General features: G+C 39.6%; 1 protein-coding gene across 1 annotated transcript in view; it reads right to left on the bottom strand.

Annotated features, from left to right (window-relative positions):
* Positions 1-12081, bottom strand: part of LOC101859304 (MLX-interacting protein) — a gene marked incomplete in the record, with an annotated part of 38449 nt that extends 26368 nt beyond the window's left edge. Inside the window, 1 exon segment of the mRNA XM_013091275.2 lies at positions 11654-12081. Within this exon segment, the coding sequence (XP_012946729.1) occupies positions 11654-11970 (317 nt within the window).
* Positions 12082-12807: the final 726 nt, after the last annotated feature.

Raw genomic sequence — 12807 nt, 5'->3', positions numbered from 1 at the left:
GATTGAGGGGGGAAAAAAGCAAAAATAACGCTTACACATGACAACACAGCAATAAATCTTGCCTCAGCAAATATGATGATTAATACATTGGGCACCCCTCAATGCATGCGAAGACGGGCCTAGACATGATGTACAGCTATTTGTTGTTTACACAGTGATTAATGATATTTTTTCTTTTCAAAACCGGTAAAAAAGAAGCTTACTGTGGCATACATTTTGTTTAAAGAATTATTTTTCTTTTCTTTTCAAACCGATTAGATATAATATAGTACACAGTAAAGGTAATGGGGAAGGAATCATGGCCTAAAAATGAGCCCACAGAATAGTGAAAGGCAAACATGAGCAGGGAAACTGAGCAAAAATTAAAGACAGAAGAAAGGTGAAAGTTACAGTCTAGTTATATCTAGATCTGTTATCAATTTGCGGCGGCCAAATTTTGCTATTCAAAAGGCTTTTTAATGGCTGCATCGATCGATATGCAGTTTTGGCCAAAAGATTCTTTAAAATATAATCCAGATCATGAAGCCCTCCATTTTTTCAGTTTCGAGACAGTTTTGCTGTGAAAAGCTAAATTTCTTTATTTCGCCGATCGCTTTTGTAGGACGACCTGTAATTTTAGAAAATCCACCAGGTTTGTTTATTTCAAGTCCTACTTCCGTTCGATACTATCGTGCAATACTGAGCACTATTTTAATTGTGCAATGTGCGCACTGATGTTTGGAGAGTATAAATCTAGACCTAATTTTTTGCATCTCTCAAGATTTATTGCTCCATTCCAGTACAAGAGTGTAAATATAGTAGGCCAGTGACTTTCAGTAGATGTTAAGGCACCGATCAATCCTTTCATCGAAAGGGGGCCCAGCTAGTATAATATATTTGTGAAAGTTCGTCCCTTTGGTTGCCTAAAACGTCTGGACCACTTAACTTTCAAATTTGAAAAAATTAACTGTAGTTCAGATTAATTTAAAATAAAGGGTGCCCAGTTATAATAAGGAGTCTGAAGTCCCTGTAGTGTAGTTTCCAGTTTTTCATTAGTTTCATTTAGATCTCATCTTGGGAAAGTCTTCTAAGACGCCATTGTAAACAAGCGAGTTTTCCTTCACAAGCAGTGCGCAATGATTCCACAATGACTTGGCCATCGATTCTTTTGAGTTCGTTAACATAACAGGTACCCAGCTAGTAAATAAATAAGTTGTAGTGTAGATTATAGATAAAACTCAGTCACAACGCATTTACATTTCTTTTCAAAATTAATGAGAGTATTTATTTATTGTGTTCTCCCTCCTCTCCCCTACTAGACTTCAGAAATAGTTAACATAATAATTATATACACAAAACTTAGGTATTTTCTTCCCTTTAAACAGCTGCTACCCAGTGCATCTTCGAAGACATTGTTAATGATAGACATAGGCTGTAGATTGTTCTGACTGGGGCAGGGATTTATTTAAATATTTAGCCCAGTCAAATTTAGATGGAGAAGTGCGCCTGGCTGCTTTGTTGACTTGCACAGCTAGAACTAGAAGACCATTCACAACAACAAATGTAAGACCACATAGCTCTAAAAAAAAAAAAAAAAAAACACACAACAGGAAAAGGTGTGAAAAAAAAGACAGTCAGAACCACATCAAGAAAAAGGAAACTAACGTGAAGCAATGTTTATGATACACTTTTCTAGCATTATATACTCTAAACAATAAAACAAGTTGAAATGTAACCTTGAAGATTACATTCAAAACCATACCACAAAATATACTTCCATCTTTTTTCTTTAATACATCTAGTTCCTCCTATTATGAGGAGCCAAAGAAAGTTTATCCCTGAGGAAAGTTATATCCCTGAAAGAGTACATTTACATGTAAACACAGGAATCATTTCCAACCCTAGGTGTATGCCAAAAGGCAATGATGCAACATCACTGACACCAACATAGGCCTAGATGTTACAATATAATGACTGGTAGATGATGCAATAGAAGGTAAGTGGAAAACATTACCAGTCAGTGAGCTGGCTGGAAGAGCGCCCTGCAAAGCTATCTTGCTGACAATGAGGATAGGATAGCCAATAATCATGAAACTTTAGATATTTCGATACCAGCACAAGATAGGGGTCAGGCAGACCCTTAATAGATCTTTATTTTTAGCTAACAGGCTTTGGGTCCCGTTAAGGCTAAGGTTTTAGTGTTATCAGATTTTAAAAAATCATTTGGTTCTTGAGCCTCCCTTTAGGTTCACAAAATTTGGAGTTGGTTCTGTGGTACTGTTTGATCTTATCACCTTCGCTTTTATGAGATTACAAATTGGATAACCAGCTTTTTTTTTTATTACCACAATATATTTAAGCAAAAGTTAAAAACAAAAAACAAACCCACTTTCAAATGGTCGCTTTTAAAAAGCTCAAGGGGGCTATCCCTAAAAATGCTGTTTTGAGAAAATCAAAGGTAAAGTTTTTGCCCCTTGTTCAGTTGCTTTAAAATACAAGTGTAGAGTTTTCTCTATAACCAAACAATACACACTATTGAAACCAAACTTCGCCAATAGGCAGGGCAATGCCCACTTTTGGTGTAGGTAAAGATATGTCTGGAAACCCCCTGGGTTAGCCCGCTTGTCCTTAAAAGCAACCAAATATACTTGAGCAGTAGTCACTTTCTTGCAAGGCTAGCATAATTTTTCAGACAGCCGCATGATATCTCTTTAAAGAAACACTTTATTTACCTAGCTTTTTCCCTTTACAATCGATAGTTTTTTAAAACCCGGGCATCTATAATACTATAGTAGTGGCCAGCCCTTCTTCCACTTCAAACAGCAGTCTTTCTGTGTTCCACAAGAAAACTAGTCACTCTATTTCACTCCCTTATCAATGTAAGCCATGCTATGACCCACTAACGGCAAGTGGGTCAACTTTCAACAAATGAGTACATACAGGTTACTGTGATAAGGACACACAAATCCAGTCCACACGCTACAGAAACTGACATGAATGAACAAAGAACAACTTTATGGAAGGATGAAAGTGTCCTTTCTCTCAGAAGGAAAGAATTTCCATGCATCACAAACATTAGAGACTTAGTGGGTCATAATTTATATGACAGCAATTGCAAAATTACAAATATTTTACCCCCCCCCCCCCAGTCATAATTAAGATCTTTTAGGAAGTGGACTGCTTTGACCTTGTCTGCCACGGACAACCCAGTCTGGGAGGGATACAACATCCTCGCAAAAAGGTGGAGAAAATTTTTTTTAAATCTCCTGATACAGGAATCAAACCTACAATTGCTGCATGCAATGTGGTGAAGCACCTCATCACATACACAAAAGTCAGGTAGGCACCACTAACAATTAAGAAGCATTATAATGCTTGACTAAAGAATTTGCAGTATGAAGAAATAAGCTTTTTTATTATACACAATGAACTGTGACAGAAGAGGTATTACCTTTTTAAGTACCACACGGCTGAGGCAAATAAATTCTTAAAATCCCTCATTGTTCTTACCACCAGTGTTGTGTATAAAAATGATCTCAAAAAGTTTAAGTGCTACAACTTTACTTGTTTTTGAAAGTATCCAATGCTGGAATCAACCCACTGCTCACCAATTAACTTTCAATAATTTGGGAACAATATTGAGCTCCACAAAAATGGAGTCAATCTTCCACTTTCAAAGAATCTGAGTAAAAATAGATGTACATTTGTAATTGTTTGCTTGACTCAGATACTCCAGGAATCTGGTCTAGTTGAATGACCCCATGCAGACATGATAGAATTTGAATTTTTTTAACAATTTTGTTTTTCACAACACTGATTCTCAGTAGGTTTTCATCTAGGACAAAAAAACACCAGACAGTTCTACTTACTTCAAGGTATTTTCTGATGAAATAGAAGGCAAAACTTTTCTCTATAATTGAAATTGCAAGTCTGAGTTCAAATTCAACTGAAGAGATATACCATATACCTAAATTACATGTACTTTTCAGAACCCATGACCCAGCACTATCAGTAAGGAGAAGATTACAGAACAATAAATCAACGTATTCCGATGAATGCAAAGCAAAGACCATAGATAAGATAGAGAAAACATTGATTATGTAACATTTACACAAATCTTCTTTTATTACTATTTTAGCTGACATTATAATAAAATACTGTTCAGGGCCATTTATTATCAGTAGTGAGTCATAGACTTTCCCAAACTTTATAATGATGTCCATGGTATCACCGTGTCATGATAGATTTTGCTCATTCTCTTCACATCAACATCAATTCACAATCATAATTGGATTACTTAAAGACAAAAGAAAAAAATATTCAGGATTCTTAAATCTTATGAATGCACAAGTACTGGTAAGGAAACTGATTCTATTTTGGAGCCTGCTTGTGGACTTTTCCTGACAGCAACACCCCCACCCCCTACCCTAAAGTCTAAAGGGTAATAAACTAGACCTAAAAATTATGTTTCTATTCAGGTCTAAATTTATAATAACTCTTATCAAGCTTGGTGTACACACATCACAATGTCCCAATTCTTGTGAAAACAATTAATGCAAAGAACCCAACACAAAAACATAGCTTGAGTTGGAGAATCAGTGAATCAAGAAATCAGTTTTCCCACACTGTCGAGGATTCCTGGGCTTTAAAAATTCAAAACAGCCAAAAGTTTGGGATATAATGTCATGTATTTTTTTTCCACATTTTTTAGTAGAGGGTTTTACGGCACTCGCAACTGCAGAAGGTCAATGAGCGCCAAGGGGTGGGTGTCAACTGAGAAGTCTTTACAGGGAATCAGACTTAGACTGCTCACCTCTCTAGCTTCAACAGCACAAGGTCTGCTTCGACCATCAAGGCACCCCAATATAGCAGGTCACAAGAGAGTGACAAACATACAAAAGAAGTAAAGGGAAATGACAATAGTAAGGATCAGGAAAGAAAAAGCAGCAATTCCCTGTTGTAGATCAGGCACAGTTATGAGCGATATATCATGTATCAACAGCCATTTTAACAATACACACACATGACCTAGATTTTCGATCTAGTTTGGCTACGTCTATTACATCCTCTAACATGAAGTCGATTGGAAGATAAGATAGGTCAGGGGTCTTGGCATAAAAAACCCCCACAAATGTAAAGAGAACTTCAACCCTACATCTCAAAAGATAAGAGCAACTGGGTCTACATTGAAACCTGAGACAAGTGCTAGATTTAGATCCCCACCTCCCAGGGTCTCGTACTGAGACTGAGATTGAACAATCCGTGGATACACATTACGCGAAACTTCTTGCTAACCCATCACACCAACTAAGAAATAAACATGTAGTAAATGCTGAGTCAGCAGTAGCCAAGAAATTTAACAAGGACCATCCTCCTATAAAGTACAACATTTAAACAAATGTTATCGCACTTAATCATTTAGCAATAGAAGAGATACAAGCTAAAAGTAAAGAAAATCCTACAAGTCTGCAGCCTACTGGCTCATTTCTATGGATTGTGAGTACACTGGAGGTGCGCTTTTCCCAAACTACATATCTGTCAATAAGCATGGATGTAACTAACCTTTATTTATTTATACAGCATAGAAGAATTTGCCATGGACGGTCACCTGGAGCATTGACATATTTCGTTAAAACTAAGTAGACTTTGAAGAGCAACACTTTGAATAAAGAATGCTCGTCTTCACTTCAGTAACCATATATTCTTTTAGCGTGTTCACTTTCTTCTTCTTCCACAAAACAAGATTATAAAGACAAATTGTTTTGATCTAATCTCATCACAGGCCTCTGCATAGGCCCAATGGGTCTAGATGTCGGATGACCAACAGAATCTTGAAGACCATTAATAATAATAATAATAGATAGCATTTGTATAGCGCAAATCCCCGCTCAACAGCAGGCTCTATGCGCTTTACACTATATTATTACCCCAGCAGACCATAGAACACTCCGAAACATTCTCAGCTTCCCGGGAAGCATACAGTGCAAGCAGCTGATTAAGCGCTCAAACACTAACATACTGACAAGATCTTTCGCTGTCTATAGCCGGGTACCCATTCCCACCTGGGTGAAGTGAGGAAAATTCGTGTAAAGTGCCTTTCCCAAGGACACAACGTCGGGTCCCTGGCGGGATTCGAACCCACGACCTTACGGTTGCGAGTCCGAGAGCCTAACCACTAGGCCACCGACGCTGTCTCAAAATGAGCAATTTTTGTAAACCAAACGACTGTAAATAGTTATAGTTTATTGTAATGGTCACTGCATACATCCAAAAGGCGACGTTTCATATTATTGGGCCCAATTGAAAAATACTTTTTATGACTGGATCAAGATTTTTATTTTTTTTATTTTTGTTGGTCCCTGGCCTACAGGTGTGTCATGCAAAGTTACGCATTGGTAAATTAAAAAGTAAGCTAGCTGGGATTCATTTTTAGCCAAAATGATGAAAGTGAAACAAGCCATAGGCAGTGAAAGTTAAATGCACATTCAAGTGATGCATTCATAGAGCAGGAGATGAAAAGAAGGACTGACACTGACAGTAGAGACATCATAGCCCTCTTAATGTGATGAGGTTTAAAAAGTCGGTTAGCTTGCCATGGCGACTCACTGCTGTCCTGAACATTTTACACTACACTACGAACACTGCAGAGCACAGATTAGAGTACATAGCATTGCATTTTAAAGACACATAGGTCAATAGTCATGGCTCCCCTGACAACCCTTGGCAAAATTGACATGTGTGTGTGTGCATGTGCCGCATGCATAAAAAGACAATGTGGGCCATGATTTAAGAATATCGCCAACCTTTAAACAAATCTGGACGTAAGCCTACTTACTACTATTGCTCAGGTATATTTCTGGCCCTGAAAGACAATACTTTGGCCAGTCCAATTCCAAAAAAGTTTAATTACGTCACAAAACAGAGACACCAAAATGTCACGGTCCCAAAGTGTTTGCCTTTTTTATAGGTCTCTCAGATGTATCACCACATTATCTCTTCCCAATCCTCTTGATTAAAAAAAAACAACTCGAATGTCAATAACTTGATCCCTCTCAAGCACAAAACAGTTTATGGAAGTCTCCGTCTAAGAACCTCATTTTTTAAGAAAAAGAATTTTTACAAACCAAAAGTTACCCCCCAAGACCCTGATTATTAAAAGATTACATTCCGGCAAGATCTCACATTTTAGACCATAATTTACGGAACAAAAATAAGCAATCATTGTACTGCCTGTAGCGCCACTGATCATCCACTCTCAAACGCAATGATTCCCCCGACGGAATTACACCAAGGTGTGAACTCGTCGACGCATTTGTTTTCCCCCTATCACATTCCCAACTGAGCTTTCTCCTCCTTAACTTACATCACAAGCTAGAGGTAGGGCCTACAAAGTACAAACTGCATCAGACAGGTGCAGCAGTTGTCTCTACTCTATACCCGAACTTGCTAGAAAAACTGAATCTTAAGAGGTGAGGTCACATTTTACGACAGAGGCGGGGGAACTGTCAGGGATGGAAAGCTATACATTTTGGACAGGTAAAGGGGAGGAGCAATAGGATCATAACAGTTTTGAGACTCATGATCATAAGGTGAAAATTGCATGCCTCGTGTCATTGTTTGTGATTGGCCATCAACATAACCACTCTACTTGTCCGAAGTCATGATAAACCCACAGAGGGGTCATGTCAGTATGCAGGGAGGTATGCCCCCCAATGTTGTTAAAAACAAGTCAAATATTACTACACCATTGGTCCTGTTATTGTAATATAGTTCGGATAAAAATATCCATAAATCTTGTAAACTAATAATTTGCAGTAGATATAAAGTCAAAATTTGTGTAAAGCAGAGATAAAAATGAATATAAGAAAAGTGCTTTACTTTACTCTTAGCTTGAGACAGGTGCATGAGTGAAATAATATGCCCGAATAAGTGTGAAGAGATAAACAAGAGAGGGATGCAGTTACTCCAGAGATGCCAACCACAGAAAACTGAAAATGCGTAAATGAAATGTATAGGGAAATACGAAAATGTGTATTTTCATGGGGAAAAAAGTATTCCCCATGACCGACCGAACAATTAAAAATAAAACGTTCAGGGTGTCCAGCTATATTTCCTGAAAAAAAAAATTTACTATCCAGGAAATCAAGCTGCTCACAAGCTCAAAAAAGGGAGTTCATTTGCGCCATCAATAAAATGTTATAACATATATTGGAACGAAAATTACACACAACAAAGTCCAGTCGAAATAATGGAGGTATAGACAGACGATGCTCGCTCGTCTTTTGTAAGGTTTTTACGGCGCCAAGGGGTAGATGTCACTTGAGAAGTCCAAATGGGGAATCAAGCTCACTCTGCTCACCTCTCTAGCCTCAACAGCAAAACAAAGTCTGCTTCGACTATCTAGGCACCCCGGAAACAGCAGTCCAGCAGAGTGACAAACGTACAAAAGAAGTAGAGGATAAAAAATGAAGATAGTAAGGGTGAAGAAAGAAAAAGCAGCAGTTCCCCCATGTTGTTCCGGCACAGTATGAGCATGACATTGATAAATCAGCCCATATACAATTAAAATTCTACTGAGCATAATAAGAATATGATGTTAATATCCCCCCTTTGGGAATGGCCTAAAGATACTTCAGCCAGTAGCACTGCCCTGGTGGTGGGGGGCACACAGGGTGACTGCGCCAAACCGGCTTCTCAATTTTCCAGGGGCATGTTATATAACAACACACACACGTATACAATATGTACCCCATGTATCCAGTCAACAACATGTCTGTGTTCAGTGTCGTACTGGGGTCTTGTTTGACTTAAGTATTTCAGTCTGTTATAATATTTCCCTCTCATTATTAATATAAAAATTAATCCTGCTTTGAGCGTCGGAAGGGCCTAGAACAAGAATTTCGACTTCTATTATATATATATATGATGAAGAACCAGTCGGGGGTGTCATGATTCATATTATGAACTGACAGACTAAAATTATTGCTCAAAATCAAAGAAGAGCAATTATAACTTGAATGGCTCAAGTAGACCCACGCAGTGTGAGAGTTGTAACAACTGTGGGAGGGCAAGATGCAGTGACACTGAAAATCTGCCAGTCTTGAGCAGAAAGCTACAACATACACATACACTGTGTATAATTTACTTATTTTTGTCGTCTCCCTGGGTTTCCCCCAAGACTCTTGGTTTCCCTCGCCAGTAACAGTTGACTCGATCTCCCGGTTTGTTTTTTAAAAAATCAGTTTGTGTATCTTTTAGCCTCCCGCGGTTATTCAGACTCGAGCCTGAATTTGAGTCTGAATAGCCTTCCGTGGCTATTCCGACTCAAACTCCAATGCACGTACGCAATCACTGGGTGTATCGGATGTGAAGCAGACAAGCAATTCAACAGTGGCCTTCCTCGGTTTCTACGATCTGGCCCAGAAACTTACAACAAATGGACGCCGACCATGGTGACCTTGTGCGAACTGTGGTCTTTTCCTTACAAAGAATAATATTATATTATAACAAAGTGGAGTCCATTTATAACAAGTCCGGAAAAAACGAAAGACACTATTCTAAAACCCTGTTTTTTTCTCTTCTTTACCGTTGTAAATATAGTACTGCGCAATCAGGAAAACACACGAGTCGGTTATAGCAGAATATCACTGCTGCTGTGCGCAGTGCATGGCCCAATTACACATAAAGTAAAACCTCGCCAGTTGAGAAACTAGTTGGTGATCTAGCGAAACAAAGAATTGGAGAGCCTATGTGTATAAACACTGAAGGCCGGAGCGACTGAGTAGGGAGGGTGTGGCATGCGCAGACTAGCAGAATGCATCGAGTGATAGGCCAGCATAGTCTACATTATCTAAGCCTACCATGCCTCTCACTTCTCCTATCGGGGTGGAGAGGTCACAATGATGTGATGGATGGAATGAATGTGTGACGTGCGCAAGCTGACGGAAAGCACAACAGGGTGTGGTGGGGAGGGGGAAAACACAGCGGATGAGTTAACCCAGAGCCCTTTCTTTCTGATCGCCAACCTTTCAATCAACATCGCTTGATCTAGCGCTAGAGAAAGAAACCTGATTCGATTTTTGATCAAGTAAGACCCAGAGGTCATGTTGAAACAAAATAATCATTAGGGGAGATAGCAAAAGGAAATAAACAGGGCACCAAACTCATGCCTACTTTACAGTTTCCCTTGAATTTATTACTGGATCCCTTATAGCAAGAATCCTGCTATAGCAGACATTTTGCTCCGGTCCCCTCCCTCTCGTTATAACAAGATTCCACTGTAGTAGGGCTGGGCAGTGGGCAACGGTATGGGAGGGAATAAAGATCTGGTATGCAAAGAAAAAAAACGATGAACGTGGTGGCGGCCTACATGCGATTAAACGTAGAACGACGCATCTTCCTGATTGGCTGTTAGTTTTAGTTTTAGTAAAAGTTTTACGGCACTTGCAACACAATAAGGTCATATAAGTGCCGAAGATTAGAGGTGTTACAAGAGAGTAACAAACACAAAATAGAAGGAGGGCAGAAAAGGATGATAGACGTCTGATAGGAAAGAAGGAGCAAACCACACCAGAGCACCCGCCAACCACCCGCGATTGGCTGTTAATGTCAGTAAAGTGATGTCATCACTTCCTGGGATACCCACTGTACAGACTATTTTAAGAAGGTCTAGTTTGTGTCATTCTACGTTTAATAGCATGTAGCTGGCCTGGGGAAGTAAGATCATGGATGGAGAGAGAAAAAGTAAGAGAAAGAGAGAAAGAGAAAGAGAGAGAGAGAGAGAGAGAGAGAGAGAGAGAGAGAGAGAGAAAGGGGAGGAGGGGCTGTCTTATAAGGCAATAAGGACTGTGATTATTAAATGCATGTTTTGATCCCTTTGTAGTCGTGAAACGCAGATAATAGCCTACCAGTTTGAAGTCCTAATAGCAACGGGACACTTTTCGGATTCGAGTTTAGACCTTGCTTACGGTATACAGTGATTTCGCACGCGCACAGGAATTTGAGTCCGAATAGCCTCTAGCGGCTGTTCGGACTCGAGTCCGAACAGCCACTTCATATCTTTTATACACGATCTCAGTAATTTTTGTTCCATAAATTTACCTTCTCTTCAAAGTTGTACACACACACACAAGCGCGTGTGCACAAACACACACACCGACACACACCACCCAAGCAGTCGGTGATGAAACCTAGTGATGGAGCCCATCACGTGCTAAAAGCGGCAAAGCAGGCCCACCACGGTGAGATCTAGATATAGTCAACTGACAAGGGAAGCCCCAAAAGACATGAGTTCAGGTAGAATCTAGAGATCTAGATTCTAGATTTATCATTTAGATAGAGGGCCTATAGTATAGCCTATAAGGATACTATAGTATCTAGGATAGGCAACCTCAGTTATTAAGTCAAGTAGGCTTCCGATTAACTTATGATTAAGTTAGTAGTTGAGAGTGTAAACCATGAAGTTGAAGTATAGCGAATTTCAACTAGATTCTAGATCTAGATATATTGGCTGCAGGAGGACAGAACGATCACAAGCGTAACCACACAACAGCAACACAGGACACTAGACACTGTCGACACAGTAAGACCCCCAGTTCCAGCCTTTGGCTTACAATGCCTCGGAGAAGTAAATCTAATCTACACACTGACACACGCATGCAACAAGAACCCGCACCTGTAAGCAAGGGTCATGCATTCAAATAACTTTGTCAGAGACGCATCGATGATTGACTGGCTGCCATTTCCAAAGTCATATGTTTTCGATGTCTCCTTGCTTGCGCTCAGAAAGTCGAAGCCTTTGGTGTCCTCGCTGAAGGGAGATGCAACCTCTTCGTCGTCGTCCTCGTTGTTTACATCATGCACCCTGCTAACCATGAAATGGCCACTGTGGATGGTACCCTTTTGTTGGCTCGATTCCGACAACTGTCGCTCCAGTTTAATATCCAACATGTTGCTGTGAGAAGTAATTGGACGAACGTCATCCACAGCCATACCAACTTAAAATCATGAAGAACACAAATAAGCAAGATTTTACAACCAAAGTTAAGGAAAATCTATCCTTTGGAAACCACCACATTCCATCTTTCGTCTTATGCAAAACTAGGCTATCGCAAGCAGAAAGTCACGTTGTGTGAGCGTGATCAACGATTCTGACCAATCGCTTGCTCGGATTAATGCCGAACTCGAAGTTCAAGGTTTTACCCTTATTCATGGGAAGTCACTGTGGTTAATTAAAATTCGTAATGATTAACAGAATAATAACCCTTGAATGATCTACTGCGTTCATGTAGAATAGGCCTATACTACATTGTATTTGCCAAGCCGAAAGAATATAATTTAGTTCGACAGGGCGAAGCGTTCACAAGAGATTAGTGATATCGAGGGTGCAAATCCGATGCCAGATTAATTTCAACCGGCAGTCTCACAAATATGGGAAGAAAGAGCATACTCTTTTTAGTGGACAGTACACAAAGCCTATATATTATATTATTCTATTGATCATTTTTGTGTTTTATAGGGGGCGGGGTTTGGAGAAGGAGGGGTTTTACCAATGGTAGTAGTAGCCATTCTGACCACATATTCTGTGGACACGAAATCGGAGTCTAGATTTGGGGACTCTCAATCTTGTCGGCTTTTGGCTTAGATATTAATATGCTCCGTCCATGACGAACTAATATATATAGGCCTTCTACTGTTGCAGTTTTAGTTTTCCTTTGCGAAACACTGTCCCTCTTGCTGAGCATATGTTCCGATAGTTTAAATTGTTATTACTTCTTTGGGGTGGGCGCGTGCGCACACACACACACTCTCACACACACACACACACAC

Source organism: Aplysia californica, unplaced genomic scaffold, assembly GCF_000002075.1.
Source record: "Aplysia californica isolate F4 #8 unplaced genomic scaffold, AplCal3.0 scaffold00031, whole genome shotgun sequence".
Taxonomy (NCBI): domain Eukaryota; kingdom Metazoa; phylum Mollusca; class Gastropoda; order Aplysiida; family Aplysiidae; genus Aplysia; species Aplysia californica.
Note: the sequence above shows the minus strand (reverse complement) of the source record. Positions and strands in the feature narration are given on the sequence as shown.